Raw genomic sequence first — 17,803 nt, 5'->3', positions numbered from 1 at the left:
TGTATTATATATACAATATTATAATTGCATAATACTGTGTATTATATATACAATATAATTGCATAATACTGTGTATTATATATACAATATTACAATTGCATAATACTGTATATTATATATACAATGTTATAATTGTACCGTATATTATATATACAATATTGTAATTGTATAATACTGTATATTATATATACAATATTATAATTGTATAATACTCTATATTATATATACAATTGTATGTAATTGTATGTTATAATTATTTGGAGCTCTGTTTAGGAGAAATTGTAATATACAAACTAGAAAGTTGTTCTCAGTGAAATGAGCCATTTTTTAAGAATATTAAACTTTTATAAGAAAAGTCTTTCTTGCTGATTAAAAAAATGGTTTAAACAATGAAATCCTGATTACTGGAGAGCTGTTTTGGGGTGGGGGACATGTCTAGTATAGAGCAAGGAAAATTATGTTAACCAGGACACAGAAGACCCAGGCTCTCATCCCAGTTATAGCACTTAAGGTAGGACCTTGGCAGCAGTCATTTAAGCTGTCTTCTTTTCTTCACCAGAGATTAAAATATTGTTGTGCAGATCAAATGGGATAATCTGTTTGAATATTCATGTTATTTTTATGTTAAAATAATTTTTTTTTAAAACTTGGCAAACAGTAGAGCGTATATAAATAAAAGACACTAAATGTGTGGATTAGGCTGATAATCTGCATTTCTTATTGTCTTCTATTGGTCATTTTTTTGTACACAAAAATATGTGAAGAAAAAAGTTGAAAATTAAACTATTTCATGTCTCACAAGTAATATCAGCAATACAAATAAAGCACAGGATAATGGAATCATAAATTCATCTAATTATTGGATAACTTGAATTTTAATTACCCACAGTATACCTCTGCACTTCCTTTCCCCTAATTGTAAGAAATGAAGAATATGATAAACAGATAATGGTAAGAAGAGAAAAAAATGCATCTGTATTATACATACTGGCAATAGTACCACCGAAGCGCTTGGGGCAAGTTCCAAATCCAGTAACTTCTTTTTATAATCTTCTTTGGTAAATTCCCTCCTGGGAAACATGGTTGCTAACGAAAAATTACCGTAAGTGTTGCCAACAGTCTGTAACATAAGTTTTGAAAACTTACAAGGGTGCCTTTAAAACTAAGATATTACATTACTCAGATGAATCCAAAATGACTGCTTTAATTAAAATTGCCTTAATTTTAAAAGTTCATTACATGTTAACTCACAAAAAGGTATAAAACTGTGCTTCCAACCCCCAAAGCAGCTGAAAAGCTATCAAATCCAGTTTTTAAAAGCTTCTACAACTCAAAGATGACCACAAAATAGCAAAATGTAGTTCCTAAAAACACAAATAAATTGAGTAAAAATGGACAATTGTGTATCTCCTTTAAGTACTGCTGCAGTTCATCATTAGGTTTTCACTATCCTTTGGCAAACTTACATTAATGTCTCATGAACACACATTTGGATTACAGGTAATCCCTATTAAGAATCTGGACTAGACCAGTATTTCCCTCATATATACCTTCAGGAAATGTAGCCTCCTCGTCTCAAGGCACAAATGGTCCATAATCAACCTACACGATACACACAATCCCAGATCCAGGAACGTACAATGGACAGCACCATAATTCCCTCACAGTTTTAAGTCTCTACATATAAAAATCACTGTAAAATCTTAGACATCTGTGTGTCTTTCCCTAGAAGATTCCAAAGAAGGAGATTAACTTGTTTTTTGTAGTTTTTTTTTTAATTTTTATTTTTTTACCGTAGATCACACATACCCCTCACTGTTCTAAAGACATATAAAAATACAAAACTTGGTAACTGTACTGAGGTGGAGTTTTTTGTTTCTTTTTGTTTTTTTTTTTGAGATGGAGTCTCGCTCTGTCACCCAGGCTGGAGTGCGGTGGCGTGATCTCGGCTCACTGCAAGCTCCACCTCCCGGGTTCACGCCATTCTCCTGCCTCAGCCTCCTGAGTCGCTGGGACTACGGGTGCCCGCCACCACGCCTGGCTAATTTTTTGTATTTTTAGTAGAGATGGGGTTTCACCGTGTTAGCCAGGATGGTCTCCATCTCCTGACCTCGTGATCTGCCCATCTCGGCCTCCCAAAGTGCTGGGATTACAGGTGTCAGCCACCGCGCCCAGCCTGTTTTTTGTTTTTTTTGAGATGGAATCTTGCTCTGTCGCACAGACTTCAGTGCAGTGGTGCAATCTCAGCTCACTGCAACCTCTGCCTCCTGGGTTCAAGCGATTCTCCTGCCTCAGCCTCCTGAGTAGCTGGGATTACAGGCGCACACTACCACATCCGGCTAATTTTTGTATTTTTAGAATAGATGGGGTTTCACCATGTTGGTCAGGCTAGTCTTGAACTCCTGACCTCGTGATCCACCCACCTCGGCCTCCCAAAGTGCTGGGATTACAGGCGTGAGCTACCATGCCTGGCCTGAGGTGGAGTTTTAATAGGACAAATGTAATCGAAGATCTCTTTTTCCCATGTAGTCCCCTCTTCATTTACCTGTGGCAAAAGCAGTGAAACTCAGGATAGGGGACACATTGTGGGAGGCTCCAAGACAAAAGAAGAATGAAAGCGTCTATTTGGGACTGCTTCTACTATAAAGCTTAGGGGGAAACAGTTTTTAAAATCAATGTTTACATTGTCTAGCCTAATTCACCAGTGCAAGAAGGTGAACAGCTTTTGAGGTGTCCTTCTCCTGAAACCTGTAAGTAAGAAGACCAAATGGGGGAGAAAAGGTCTGGCAGAAAGATCTGAATCCAACTCCCTAATTTTAACCTTGAAGTTATATATATGAAAAAAATACTGATACATATAATGAGCCTAGAACCCAAAGGACATCTGATACTCAGAATCCATTTTGAATAAGGAATCCATCAGGAAATAAAAACAAATTGAAAACTACTTATATCTTAAGGTATATATTCCATTCAGATTTTGAGTAAAGCCACCTTTTGGAAGTAAATTCCTGAAGAAGATACTATTGTCAATAAAGTTTACTGCCTCTTTTTGCTTAGCCAACAGGTAGATTGTAAGAAAATGACCAGCCCCTAAGCAATCTGTAGGAAATGGAGAGAAGACTGAGAAAAACTGCTTCCATTTCAGGGTAGTGGGACAACTTCATCACATTAGACCTTCGGGAAATCACTTGCTTGTCACTCCTCCAATGAGTCTACTAATCAGTGAAAAAAGTTCCCAGTGGCTGGACTAGGTGGTTCACATCTGTAATCCCAACACATTGCAAGGCTGAGGTGGGAGGAATGCTTGAGCCCAGGAGTTCAAGACCAGCCTGGCTACATGGTGAAACCCTGTCTCTACAAAAAGTACAAAAATTAGCAAGGCATGGCAGTATCTGTAAGTTCCAGCTACTTGGGAGGCTGAGGTGGGAGGGTTGCTTGAGCCCAGGAGGTTGAGGCTGCAGGGAGCTGTGATCGCACCACTGCACTCCGGCCTAGGCAACACAGTGAGATCCTGTCTCAAAAAATTTTAAAAAAGAAAAGTTCCCAGGACCTATTGTACAGTATCAGCAAATTCCTACTTCCGCACACAAAGCAGATATGTTACTCTCATATGCACTAACACACAACAGAATTTCCACAATATCTCAGAGGTGTCTGTGCCTCCCTCCTGGAGAGGTCACAATTTATTCACATTCAACTTCTGCTTTGAAATTTTCCCTTCCTACAATTTAGTAAACTATATACATCTATTTTTACTACAACTCAAGACATAAATTTACCTGTGCAGCAAACTGCCTTGCCTCTTCTAGAGGAGCATCAGAAGGGAACTGATTTGTAAAGGAAGAACCATCAGGAAGACGGAATTGAATTCTTGCAACAGTGCTATCAAAAAAGAAAATTAAAGTCACAATCTTCACCTCTATGTATTAAACAATATCACTAAGTTACAGAAAATGGAAGTGGAAATGTGCAATGACAATAGTTTTTCCCACAATATCAGATCTTTTTATTTGTTAATAACTGCTTTACTGAGATTCATCTTAAAAAATTAACCCTTTTAGGCTAGGTGCCGTGGCTCACGCCTGTAATCCCAGCACTTTGGGAGTCCAAGGTGGGCAGATCACCTGAGCCGGGCCAACGTGGCGAAACCCTCTCTCTACTAAAAAATACAAAAATTAGCTGGGCAGGGTGGTGCACGCCTGTAATCCCAGCTACTCAGGAGGCTGAGGTAGGAGAATCGCTTGAACCCGGAAGGCAGAGGTTGCAGTGAGCTGAGACTACGCCATTGCACTCCAGCCTGGGCAACAGAGTGAGACTCCGTCTCAAACAAACAAAAATTAAGGCTTTTAAAGTGTACAATTCAGCGGTTTTTAAATATATTCAGAATTGTGCAACTATCATCATTATCTAATTCCAGAACATTTGCATCATGCCAAAAAGGAACTCCAACCCCATTAGCAGTCACTCCCCATACCTCCCTCCTCCAGACCCTGGCAACCACTAATCTACTATGAATTTGTCTATTTTGGGCATATCATATAATGGAATCATACAGTATGTGACTTTTGCAACTTGTTTTTTTCATGGAAATTATATTTTCAAGGTTCACCCATGTTGTTGCATGTATCAGTTCTTATTCTTATTGCTGAAAAACTTTGTTGTATGAGATACAGTTTACACATTCTTCAGTTGCTGGACATTTGGGTTATTAACACATTTTAGCTATTTTGACTAATGCTGCTAGGAATACTCATGTACAGGTTTTTGTGTGGACGTTTTCAATTCTCTTGGATATAAACTACTGTATAAACTGCTGCTGTAGAACTGCTGGGTCCTATGATAACACTATACTTAACATTTTGCGTTATTAGCAAACTGTTTTCCAAGATGGCTATATTATTTTACAATCCCACCAGTAACACAGAAAGGTTCCCAATTATCCACATCCTCACAAACACTTATTACTTTCTCTTTACATGTAGTCATACTTAGTGGGTGTGAAATAGTATCTCATTGTGGGTTTGACTTGATTTCCCTAATGACTAATGATGTTGAACATCTTTTCATGTGCTTACTGGCCATTTGTATATCTTCCTTGGAGAAATGTCTATTCAAATCCTTTCCACATATTTGAACTGGGTGTCTTTATAATTAAGTCATAGGCTCTTTCTATAATCTAAACACAAGTCTCCTATCAAATATATGATTTGCAAATATTTTCTCCAATTCTATGGGTTGTTCTTTGCACTTTTTTTTTTTTTTGAGACAGAGTCCCATTCTGTCACCCAGGCTGGAGTGCAGTGGCACGATCTCGGTTCACTACAACCTCTGCCTCCCTGGTTCAAGCGATTCTCATGCTTCAGCCTCTCGAGTAGCTGGGATTACAGGCATGTGCCACCACGCCCGGCTAATTTTTGTATTTTTAGTAGAGACGGGGTTTCACCGTGTGGGCCAGGATGGTCTCGATCTCCTGACCTCATGATCCGCCCACCTCGGCCTCCCAAAGTGCTGGGATTACAGGCGTGAACCACCGCACCCGGTCAGCTGTTTCTTGATGATATCCTTCAAAGCACAAAAGTTTTAAATTTTGATGAAGTCTGATTTATCTATTTTTAAATTTTGTTCCTGTGCTTTTAGTGCCATGTCTAACAATCTATTGGCTACTCCTAGATCACAAAAATATACTCCTCTTTTTTCCTCTAAGAATATATATTTTATACAGTTTTACTTTTTAGTAGATGATCCATTGAGTTAATTTTGTACGTGGTGTGAGGTAAAGGTCCAAATTCATTATTTTGCATGTAGCTATTCAGTTGTCCAAGCACCTTTTGTTGAAAAGATTCTTCTTTCCCACTCAATAATCTTGGTACCCTTTTCAAAAATAAACAGTTCATAAATGTAAGGGTTTATTTCTAGAGACTCCATTCTATTACACTGGTCCATATGTTCATCTTGTATCATTACATCACTGTATAGCTTTGTAGTAAGTTTGAAAATCGGGAAGTATGAGTCATCCATCTTCATTTTCCAGATTAACTACTGTGTTTCTTGCATTTCCATATGAATTTTAGGTTTATAATTTATGGAAAAAAGGCAGCTGGAATTTTGGTAGGAATGTTGACTCTATAGATCAGTTTGGGGAGGATTATCATCTTAACAATATTAAGTATTCTTATCTATGAACATAGGATACTTTCCATGTATTTAGGTCTTAAATCTTTCAACAATGTTTTGTCATTTTTAGCACACAAATCTTAACACTTTTGTTAAATTTATTACTTCATCATTTTTGGAAAATTATTTTTAAAAAGTAATTTTTCTGATTACAAAATACTACTTGTTAACTGTCCAATATGTAAATATGAAAAGGCACAGAGAAGACAATAAGTATTAACCATAATCCAACTAGCAAGGTGTACTGGAAATCTAAACTTTTTTTGTCTTTTCAACATATTTTTGTTTTGGGAACTGCCTTCTTACCCTGCTATGTGTCATTCATTCTGGTATAATTATCAGTAACATTTCCCCCACCTCCTTCGCCACAAGGTTGGACATGTCACCTCCTCCAACCAGAGGGCCCACACATGTGGACACTGACTGGTCTGAAGGTGGCCACATGATCCAAACAGGGGCAATCGGAATTCTCATTCTCAATACAAGCATGAGAGAGAAAAGGTTAATCTCTTCTGTCTGGGATCGTGAATTCAAGGTTCTGAAAGTGCCAGGAGGTGCTGGGCTCTCCTGACACCATGGAGAGTTTCTCTGAGAATGAAGCTAAAACAGAAGACACCAAGAATTAAAAAGAGAGAGAGAAATTTTAATGGTATCCTTTAGATCGCTGGAAACAGCCACGCCTAACCAAATTCACCCTTGGATTTCTGAACTGCAGAGCCAACGTGTCTCCTCTTTTGCTTAAAACTATCTGATAGGGGATTCTGACAACTAAAGAATCCTAATACGTATAAGATAAACATTATATTCATTTGGTTACAAATCATTTCTGTCTTTGGAAAACAGATATTTATTGGGCCCTCTCTTAAAAGTTATTTATGTAGTACTTTTTTAGTGTACACTAACACGAAATGATAGATATCATTGGGAGCTGTCAAATGAATCAATATGTCCCTCTGGAATTGATTGCTTATAACCACAGTACACATCAGTGTTAAAAACTACCTGTAATCATTCTCCTCAGCCCCTATGTGGAGAGATATTTCAGCATGAAATAAAGTACCTTCTTTCTCTTGCGTAAGATTCCCTCTTGACTTCCATTTCTGCCTGTTTGGCTAGCAAGGCAGCAGCTTTGGCAGCCTCTACTTCTTCCTTTGTCTTTGCAAAACGAGCAGCTCTCTCTGCACGGTCCTTTGAAACATCATTAAAAACCAATTAGCTTTACTGCCAGAATGGTCAATTCACACAATTCCAAACAGAAGTATGCATGCAATTCTTTTTTTTTTATTAAGAGACAGGGTCTTGCTCTGTCATCAAGGCTGGAGTGCAGTGGTACAATCACAGCTCACTGCAGCCTCTGAACACCTGGGCTCAAGCAATCCTCCCACCTCAGCTTCCAGAGTAGCTGGGACTACAGGTGCATGCCACCATACTCAGCTAATTTTTTTCTTTTCTTGTAGAGGTGGGGTCTCGCTTTGTTGCCCAGGCTGGTCTCGTACTCCTGGTTTCAAGCAATCCTTCCACCTCGGTCTCCCAAAATTCTGGGATGACAGTTGTGAGCCACTGTGCCTTGCTGCCTGAAATTCTCTAACACCATATGCGAACTTTAACATTCTGGAACTGTTATTTTTTAGTTTTATCAACTGTCGGAGACCAGAATTATTATTAAGGAAACAAGGACAGGAATTTGCTATTTTATCTCCAAGACTGGAACGAGGTCTGGCACATAATAAATGCTCAACAAGGCTGGGCCTGTAATTCTAGCACTTTGGGAGGCCAAGGTGGGTGGATCGCCTTAAGTCAGGAGTTCAAGACCAGCCTGACCAATGTGATGAAACCCCGTCTCTACTAAAAATACAAAAATTGGCCAGGCATGTTGGCATGTGCCTGTAATCCCAGCTACTTGGGAGGCTAAGACAGGAGAATTGCTTAAATTCGGGAGGCGGAGGTTGCAGTGAGCCGAGATTGCGCCATTGCACTCCAGCCTGGGCAACAAGACTAAAACTCCATCTCAAAAATAAATAAATAATGAATGCTCAACCAAAACTTGTTGACTGACCAAATGAACAAAAAATATTAAGGTAGGGATGGTTTTCTTTCTTTTTTTTTTGAGATGGAGTTTCGCTTTTTGTCGCCCAGGCTGGAGTGCAATAGCACGATGTCAGCCTGCTGCAATTTCCACCTCCCAGGTTCAAGTGATTCTCCTGCCTCAGCCTCCCAAGTAGCTGGGATTACAGGCGCCCACCACCACACCCGACTAATTTTTGTATTTTTAGTAGAGACGGGTTTCAACATGTTGGCTAGGCAAGTCTTGAACTCCCGACCTCAGGTGATCAGCCTGCCTCGGCCTCCCAAAGTGCTGGGATTACAGGCATGAGCCACACCTGGCGGGATGGTTTTAATATGTATTGCAGCTGATGAATTCTAAAAGCAATTGTTGCAAAGTAAGCTTTATGATGTGCCTAAATCCTTTGAATGTTGCAAAAAAGTGTGCCTGTGACTAGAGAAGACTACTAGGCACTTAGCTCATTTTCTAGGGAATCTTTACAAGCTGCTTTCTGAATGCTGATAAAAGTCATAAATTTAAAAAATATGAATAAAATTCACTTTGAAAAAAATCAACTCTAATTTTAATCTTAACTATTTTAATTCATTTACAATTTCTAATAAAAGGAAGCTCATCATTGGTAGTCTATGAGTCACTAAAGACTACTATTTTTGTGTGCACAGTCTGGTAGTAATCTAAAGCTACTGCGTACAGAAAAACAATTTCATGAACGTCTGGAAACTTAAGACTTACCAATGCAATCTGCTGTTTTATACGTTCTCGAGCTGCCCTATCTTCTGCCTTTTCTCTGTTTCTTTCCTCCAACATTCTTTTTGTTAATTCTTCTTCTTGTTTTCTTTTATAATCCAACATTTCTTTTCCAGTTTTTCTCCTCTCAATTTCCTTCTTAATCTCTCTCTGAATTAAAGAAAAGGTTTTATGATCCAAAAACAACTTGAAAATCTGCCCCAGATATTTTGAATGTAAGGAAAACTGCAGTTAAGTCTAGATGAGTTTATTAATGGCATGGTTAATGGTCAAATGTCTATCAATCTACAAATCATTGCCAGTGGTCTGTTAAGATAATAATGTAGTCAGCGTAAGTTGAAGGCAAGCATAATTACAGGCCTTTAGTCATGAGGTTAAATATATTACCCTTCAGGGACAAGATGGCAGTCATGTATTTGGCTTGAATGAAATGGTAACCTTCCTACATTAGAACTCCAAAGAAATGCTACACAGTTAGGTACATGTGGTGAGAAAAATGAACCATGTGCTAGAATGCTTAACAGGAGAGGAAAAATTCAGCAAAATGTCTACACATTTTTTCACAAAAATGAACTAAAACTTTGTTCTGCCTCAAGCCAAACAATTTTAGCTCCAGGCCCTTTATTCTTAGTATAAAAAAATCATTGCAGAGGGAAAAAGCATGGTAGCAATTTACGAAAAGCATTCGTAGCAATTTACGAAAAGAACACAAAAAATGTATATCCTATGACTCTACTAGAGAAAACAGATAGGAATTATCTTCATAGTGCTGCAACAACAACTAAAACTAGGAAGTCACCCTAGGCCTGCCACACTGAATAGAATAATCAATCATAACCTCAGTTAATGAGAGGATAAAACAATGCTAACTGCATGAACTTTACCTGTTCTTCCTCTTTTCTTTTCTCTTCTCTCCTTTCTTCAAGTTTTTTTGTTAGTCTGTATTAAAAAAAAAGAAACACACACACTAATTGAGACACATCATATTAATATAAAACATATTTAGGAGATGGATTTAGCTAAAACAATTGGAGAAATAAACAAACAAAAAGCAAGCAACAATTTATCTGCCTGGCTTCAGGCTCCTACAGAAATCCTGGAGTCAACGAGAGCCCATCAGAAGCCTAGCTTCAGTCTAAATGCCTCACTTCCCACTTATAATTAGTTTCCCTTTTTCCTTCTGATTTACCTGACATTGACTTTAAAATCTACAAATACATTTTCAAGCAAATATATAAATCAGTGACTGATAAATGCTCTACTCCTTATATAAAAGTAAATAGCACTATAGTTTAAAAAAAAAAACTGTAAAAATAAAAAACAAAAACATAAGGCCAGCAAATTATTAATACCAAATTACTAACACCAACTTGATTCTCAACTGTAAGAAGTTCATCAATTAAAAATGAATGGAGGCCAGGCACAGTGGCTCACACCTGTAATCCCAACACTTTGGGAGGCCAAGGTGGTTGAATCTCTTGAGCTAAAGACCAGCCTGAGCAACATGGCAAAACCCTGTCTATCGGGGCTGAGGTGAGAGAATTGCTTGAGCCGGGAGGTCGAGGCTGCAGTGAGCCACGTTCGTGCTACCACATTCCAGCCTGGGTGACAGAGGGAGACCACTGTCTGAAACAGACAAACAAATGGAGGCTGGGTGTGGTGGCTCACATCTGTAATCACAGCACTGCAGGAGGCTGAGGCAGGAGGAGAGCCTAAGCCCTGGAGTTTGAAACCAGTATGGGCAACAACTTGAGACTCCATCTTTACAAAAAATAAAAAATTAGGCCAGGCACAGTGGCTCAAACCTGGCTCAATCCGCCAGGAGGCGGAGGCTGCAGTGAGGCGAGATGATGCCACTGTATTCCAGCCCGGGTGAGAGAGTGAGACTCCGCCTCAGAAAATAAATAAATAAATACATAAATAAATAATACAAAACTAGCTGAGCATGGTAGCGTGCAATGTGATGAAATCCCATCTCAAAAACTAATAAAATAGGCCACGCACGGTGGCTCATGCCTGTAATCCCAGCACTTTGGGAGGCCAAGCTGGGCAGATCACGAGGTCAAGAGTTTGAGACCAGCCTGACCAACATGGTGAAACCCTGTCTCCACTAAAAATACAAAAAATAGCCGGGTGTGGTGGTGTGCGCCTGTAATCCCAGCTTCTCAGGAGGCTGAGCCAGGAAAAATCACTTGAACCCGGTAGGTGGAGGTTGCAGTGAGCCGAGATGGCACCACTGCACTCCAACCTGGGCAACAGAGCGAGACTCCATCTCAAAAAAATTAAAAAATTAAAAAATAAAATAATGATTCTGAAATTAGACAGTGGTAATGGATGCACAACCTTGTGAATATACTAAAACTCACTGAATTGTACACTTTCAATTTCATGGTAGTGAATTATATTTCATTTTTTTAAATGAAAAATGGTATTTTCTCTAAAAGTGTTTGGTGTATACATTTATTAGAACTCAGCTGAACAACGTGTGCCAGCAATCAAAGGAGTGAGTACTCAAGGAATGTTGGAGACATGTCAAAAGGCCAGAAGAACCAATATGAAGGGTATTCCAACAAGTCAAATTTGGGGCAATTTGTGCACCAAAAAGAAGAGAGAAATGGATAGTAACACATGAGAGAAAAAAAAAAGCATCTGTGACATGTCTTAACTGCTAAGGGGAACTGTAAATTGGCCTAACCACTTTGGAAAGCTGTTTGATCAGTATCTGTAACCCAGAAATTCCCGCTTTTCATATATATGCCCAGAAGAAATGTGTACACACATTCACCAAGACATATACAAGAATGTTCCTCATAGCAGTTCCATTCAAATAGCCCCAAACAGAAAACAATCCTAATACCCACGAATAGTAGAATGGATTAATAAATCATAGTAGAGTCAAATAGAATACTATAAAGTAGTGAGAGTGCACCAATTACTGCAACATGCAATATGGATAAGCCTCAAACTACAAAGCTAAACAAAGGAGATCAAACACAAAAATACATGTTGGATGATTCCATCACAAAGTTCACAAACAGACTAACCTACAGTGTTAGATTCAGGATAGTGATCATCTTACAGAGGGAATCCATAATTGGGAAGGGGCATAAGGAAAGCTGGTTAGGTACTGTTAATTTTTTTTTTTTTTTTTTTTTTTTTGAGACAAGGTCTCACTTTGTTGCCCAGAAGTGAAGAGGCATGATCTCGGCTCACTGCAACCTCTGCCTCCCGGGTTCAAGTGATTCTCCTACCTCAGACTTCTCAGTAGCTTGGGACTACAGATGCACACCACCACGCCCAGCTAATTTTTGTATTTTTAGTGGAGACAAGGTAGTACCATGTTGGCAAGGCTGGTCTCGAACTCCTGATCTCAAGTGACCCACCCACCTCGGCCTCCCAAAGTGCTGAGATTACAGGCGTGAGCCACTGTGCCAGACGAGCACTGGTAATTTTCTATTCCTTCATCTGGGTGCTGGTGTCCAATAAGTAGTTTACTGGAAAAAGGCAGCGGGGGTGAGCAGATGGAAAGTAGAGGGGGTAGATGAAAGCATTTCTCTACAGAAGAATGCTAGCTGATAATGTAGAAAAAATAGAATGAAGAAAATACTTTTTTTTTTTTTTTTTTGAGACGGAGTCTCGCTCTGTCCCCCAGGCTGGAGTGCAGTGGCCGGATCTCAGCTCACTGCAAGCTCTGCCTCCCAGATTTACGCCATTCTCCTGCCTCAGCCTCCCAAGTAGCTGGGACTACAGGCACCCGCCACCTCACCTGGCTAGTTTTTTGTATTTTTTAGTAGAGACGGAGTTTCACCGGGTTAGGCAGGATGGTCTCGATCTCCTGACCTCATGATCCGCCCATCTCGGCCTCCCAAAATGCTGGGATTACAGGCTTGAGCCACCACGCCCGGCCCACAATTTTTAAACATCAATGAAATAGGTGATTACAGCAAAAATCAATGAATGCCGAAACTAGTGGGTGAAAGTTTTTAAGCAGTAGGATATTTACCGTTTCAAAGGATCACCCCATAGACAACTTACGTATTAGAAAATGAAAAGGGTACCCAACAGATACTATCCTAACCAAATAAACTTTACATTTCCAATAACGCATACATCTGATATTACTTGTCTCCTGATATGAGTAATGGAAAAGACAAAACATTATCTTGGTAATGTTCCTATCAGAGTTTAATCTGAATCTAATGATAGAACAGGGACCAGATCAAAGGACATTGTAGAAACAACTAACCTAGACTCTTCAAAATGTCTAAATCATCAAAAATGCAAACAAGAATAGAAATGCCTTGGATTTAGAATCTAAACTAAATGCAATGAACAATCCTTGACTGGATCTTGAATCAAGGAAAAAAAGTTAAAAGGGCCATTATTGGAGCAACTGGGAAATCTGAATTTGAACAACAAATTAGATAATCTTACTGTATCAATTTAGAATTTCTCGAGTATGATAATGGTATTGTGTTTATATCTGAAAATATACACCATCTGAAAATGGTGTATAAATGTATTTACAGACCATTTGTAGAATTTTCTTCTGAGAAATACAAATGTAAGTTTGTTTTAATCTGGGTGAAAAGCTACACTACATCTAATTTAGTAACAAATTGACTGTTCCATAACTTCTTCATTTGGGCATTGACTTTTTTTTTTTGGAGATGGATTTCCTCTCTTGTTGCCCAGGCTGGAGTGCAGTGGCATAATCTTAGCTCACTGCAATCTCTACCTCCTGGATTCAAGCAATTTTCCTGTGTCAGCCTCCCGAGTAGCTGAGATTACAGGCACCCACCACTATGTCCAGGTAATTTTTGTATTTTTAGTAGAGACAGGGTTTCACTATGTTGCTCAGGCTGGTCTCAAACTCCTGACCTCAGTTGATCCACATACCTTGGCCTCCCAAAGTGCTGGGATTCCAGGCGTGAGCCATTATGCTGGCTGGCATCTACTACTTAATGGTCACTATGCCTGCCTGGGTACCAGAAGGGAGCAGGACATGGGTCTGTGAGCACAGATCCTCCAGCCTAGGCTGGAGTCCTTGCTCAAAGCCCACAGACCCTCAGCCAATGTCTTCCTAGGAGATGCATGCTGAGGTATCTAGGCATGAAGTGAAATTATGTCTGCAACTTTCCAATGAATCAGAAGAAAAAAAAAAGAAAAAAGTTGAAAGGTGGTCATTACACTATTTTTTCAACATTGAAGTTTGAAACTTATTCAAATAAAAAGACGAATTCATGGTACTATGTATTATCTTTGCCAGATAATTCTGCCCATTTTAAACATAATGACACGGCTGGGCATGGTGGCTCATGCCTGTAATTCTAGCACTTTGGGAGGCCGAGGTGGGAGGATCACTTGAAGTCAGGAGTTCGAGACCAGCTTGGTCAACATGGTGAAACCCCATCTCTACTAAAAATACAAAAATTAGCCAGGCGTGGTGGTGGAAAACTGTAATCTCAGCTACTTGGGAGGCTGAGGCAGGCGAATCGCTTGAATCCAGGAGGTGGGGGTTGTAGTGAGCTGAGATTGTGCCAGTGCACTCCAGCTTGGGGGAAAGAGCAAAACTCCGTCTCGGGGTGGGGGAAAAAACTATAATGAAATAAACAAAATAATGCATTTTAACTAAAGATTCGTTAAAAGATTCCTATTTCACATCTGTTAGCTTTAATAAAACATTGCATATCCTGGCCGGACATGGTGGCTCAAGCCTGTAATTTCAGCACTTTGAGAGGCCAAGGCCGGTGGATCACCCGAGGCCAGGAGTTCGAGACCAGCCTGGCCAACATGGCAAAACCGTCTCTACTAAAAATACAAAAATTAGCCAGTCACGGTGGCACACACCTGTAATCCCAGATACTCAGGAAGCTGAGGTATGAGGATTACTTGAACTGGGAGGAGGAGATTGCAGTGAACCGAGATCACACCACTGCACTCCAGCCTGGCAACAGAGCCAGACTTCATCTCAAAAACAAACAAACAAAAAACCATTAACAGGCCAGGTGCGGTGGCTCACGCCTGTAATCCCAGCACTTTGGGAGGCCAAGGCAAGCAGATCATCTGAAGTCAGGAGTTCAAGATCAGCCTGGCCAACATGGTGAAACCCTGTCACTACTAAATATGCAAAAAAAAATTAGCTGGTGTGGTGGTGCACGTCTGTAATAAAAGACTATGATATGACAATTATTGTATCATTAAAAATACTAGAAACTACAAAGAGACAGAAATTTGTATCTGATTATTAGACCAACTAATGAAAAATGCCATTTAGTAGACACCCACTTATGCAGAACTCAAGCTCAGTACATAGTCATAAAATGAGCTGAAGTTCTTGCCCATCTGGAGCTTATTATCCTTATTATCCTTATGGCATAGAGATAAAAGCAGAAGTGACAGATGGAAACACCCATGTACCAAAATACCATTAAAAAGGGGATTCTTAGAATGATCACACCAAAAGCTGACTGGTGACTTCAGACATACAGAAAAGTTTTACACTTAGAGTGTAATGTTTAAGGATACAAATTAGGTGATCAAAAATTTCAACTCAGAATTCTAAAACTTCATTTGTATAACTTTAGTTTTAATTCAAATTAATGAAATAACTGAAAACCACTGTCTTTTTAAACAAAATGCTATTTGCAAAAAGAAGAGCAAACCTTTCCACTCTGATGCTGAGGTCCTCTGCCGGTCTCCGATCTGAGCATCCACTAGGCTCCTGAGAGGAAGTGGCATGGCCTGCACTTTCTCCTCCTTAATTATTAAATGAAAAGAAATAAGAACTGCATTTAATGCAACTTTTTAAAGGAATAAATCTAGGTTATAGCATCTGTTAATAATTTTGTATCTTATTAAGCATTATATATTTTCCCTAAAAATGGAGGGGTTAAATATGCTATTACTAATCCTAAAGTTTAGACGTGAATAAAACTGTTCACAAATAGAAATAAGGCAGTTACCGAGTTAAGATCACCAAGGTAAAGGTCAGATGTAAAACATGAAGAAATACCAATCTGGCAGGAGGCATGCCTGGCTATGGGTAGGCTTCACTCTAGAGCAGTGCTGTCCAATATCTATACTGTCTAATACAGCAGCCACTAGACACGCGGCTGTTGAACATCTAAAATGAGGTTACTGAAAGTGAGGGACAAATTTTAATTGTAACTAATTTTAATTAAAATGTGGCTATGGCTATTGAGCAGTGAGCAATAGAGGCCAGGTTTGATCCTGGGTATGGCTCTAGACTTACACTGGTCCAAGGAATCTGCTTCTGCTGACCAGAATGGTTCCTTAGAGGGCCTCTTTATGCTAGTTTTCCTTGAAGGATTTCCTGAAAGACAGACTTTTGTCCTGGCCTGCTCTAGAAGACCTCTATCATTCCCTTCCTTACAACTTGCCACCAACTTGATTCCTCTTTACAGTCAATGGCGAACAAGGACTCAGGAGCCACAAAGTCATTTCAGTAAGTTTCTTAATCCCTCTGTACCTCATCAGTAAAATGGGGATAGTAACCTCACACGGTTGCTATAAGAAATACGTGTTAATACAAGTAAAATGCTTACAACTGAGACTGGCACATGGTAAGCATTTTCGTTACTACAGTAGTAGTAAAAATAATTAGTAGGACTAAGCAGAGACGAGGGTGCATATCTCTTCCCTCTCCCCATTCAGGGGCATAACTTAGGTAACTTGAAATCAACAAAGTGAGAGTATTTACACCTTGGAAATTAGCAAATACTACAAATATGGACCTTTGCTTCCACAGAGACTTCTGACAAACGTTTACCAGTGTATCACTGAATGCAACTCTTGGATAAGAAGTGGTAACCACTAGCAGCCAGTAGAGGCTCAACAGGAAATTAACAACCTTTCTTTAGCAAATAAAATGAATGCTGAGGACATGTTTTATTATCAGCAAAAATTTAACATCTTATGAACATAACTTGTGGACAAGATAGGGGAAAAGTGTTGAATAAGAGTACAGTTAGGTGAATCTACGACTCATACTCAATGAGAAATGGATAGATGTTATATACAGGGAGATTTCCAATTGTATGTCACAAAGTTCTCTGCCTTTGGTTTTTTTTTTTTTTTTTTTTTTTTGAGACAGAGTCTCGCTCTGTCGCCCAGGCTGGAGTGCAGTGGCCGGATCTCAGCTCACTGCAAGCTCCGTCTCCCGGGTTCACGCCATTCTCCTGCCTCAGCCTCCGGAGTAGCTGGGACTACAGGCGCCCGCCACCTCACCCGGCTAGTTTTTTGTATTTTTTTAGTAGAGACGGGGTTTCACCGTGTTAGCCAGGATGGTCTCGATCTCCTGACCTCGTGATCCACCCGTCTCAGCCTCCCAAAGTGCTGGGATTACAGGCTTGAGCCACCGCGCCCGGCCTGCCTTTGGTATTTTTATAAGTGACTTGAAGATGTAAAATATAAATTTGTAAATTTTTTTTTCTGTGACAGGGTCTAGCTCTGTTGCCCAGACTGGAGAGCAATGGCATGATCTTGGCTCACTGCAACCTCTGCCTCCTGGGATCAAGTCATCCTCCTACTTCAGCCTCCCTAGTAGCTGGGGCTACAAGTGCATGCTAACATGCCTGGCTAATTTTTGTATTTTGTGTAGAGACTGGGTTTTGTCACCCTGCCCAGGCTGGTCTTGAACTCCTGAGCTCAAGTAATTTGGCCTCCCAAAGTACTGGGACCACAGGCATGAGCCATTGTACCTGGCCCATGTGTAACTTCATGGGTGACCCAAAATTGTGTGAAATAGCTTATTAACACTCATATTTAACTGCTAATTCCTTTTTTTTTTTT

General features: G+C 39.7%; 1 protein-coding gene across 1 annotated transcript in view; it reads right to left on the bottom strand.

Moving 5' to 3' along the window:
* The window catches only part of UBXN4 (UBX domain protein 4), a 40,891-nt gene that overhangs the window by 5,632 nt on the left and 17,456 nt on the right, over positions 1-17,803 (bottom strand). Inside the window, exons 6-11 of the mRNA XM_023193774.1 lie at positions 15,655-15,748; positions 9,874-9,928; positions 8,975-9,139; positions 7,238-7,365; positions 3,783-3,885; positions 989-1,120 (exon numbers count right to left, since the gene is read on the bottom strand). Of these exons, the coding sequence (XP_023049542.1) occupies positions 989-1,120; positions 3,783-3,885; positions 7,238-7,365; positions 8,975-9,139; positions 9,874-9,928; positions 15,655-15,748 (677 nt within the window). The remainder of the gene's footprint in view (positions 1-988; positions 1,121-3,782; positions 3,886-7,237; positions 7,366-8,974; positions 9,140-9,873; positions 9,929-15,654; positions 15,749-17,803) is intronic.

This window comes from Piliocolobus tephrosceles, chromosome 11 (genome assembly GCF_002776525.5).
Source record: "Piliocolobus tephrosceles isolate RC106 chromosome 11, ASM277652v3, whole genome shotgun sequence".
Lineage (NCBI taxonomy): Eukaryota > Metazoa > Chordata > Mammalia > Primates > Cercopithecidae > Piliocolobus > Piliocolobus tephrosceles.
Note: the sequence above shows the minus strand (reverse complement) of the source record. Positions and strands in the feature narration are given on the sequence as shown.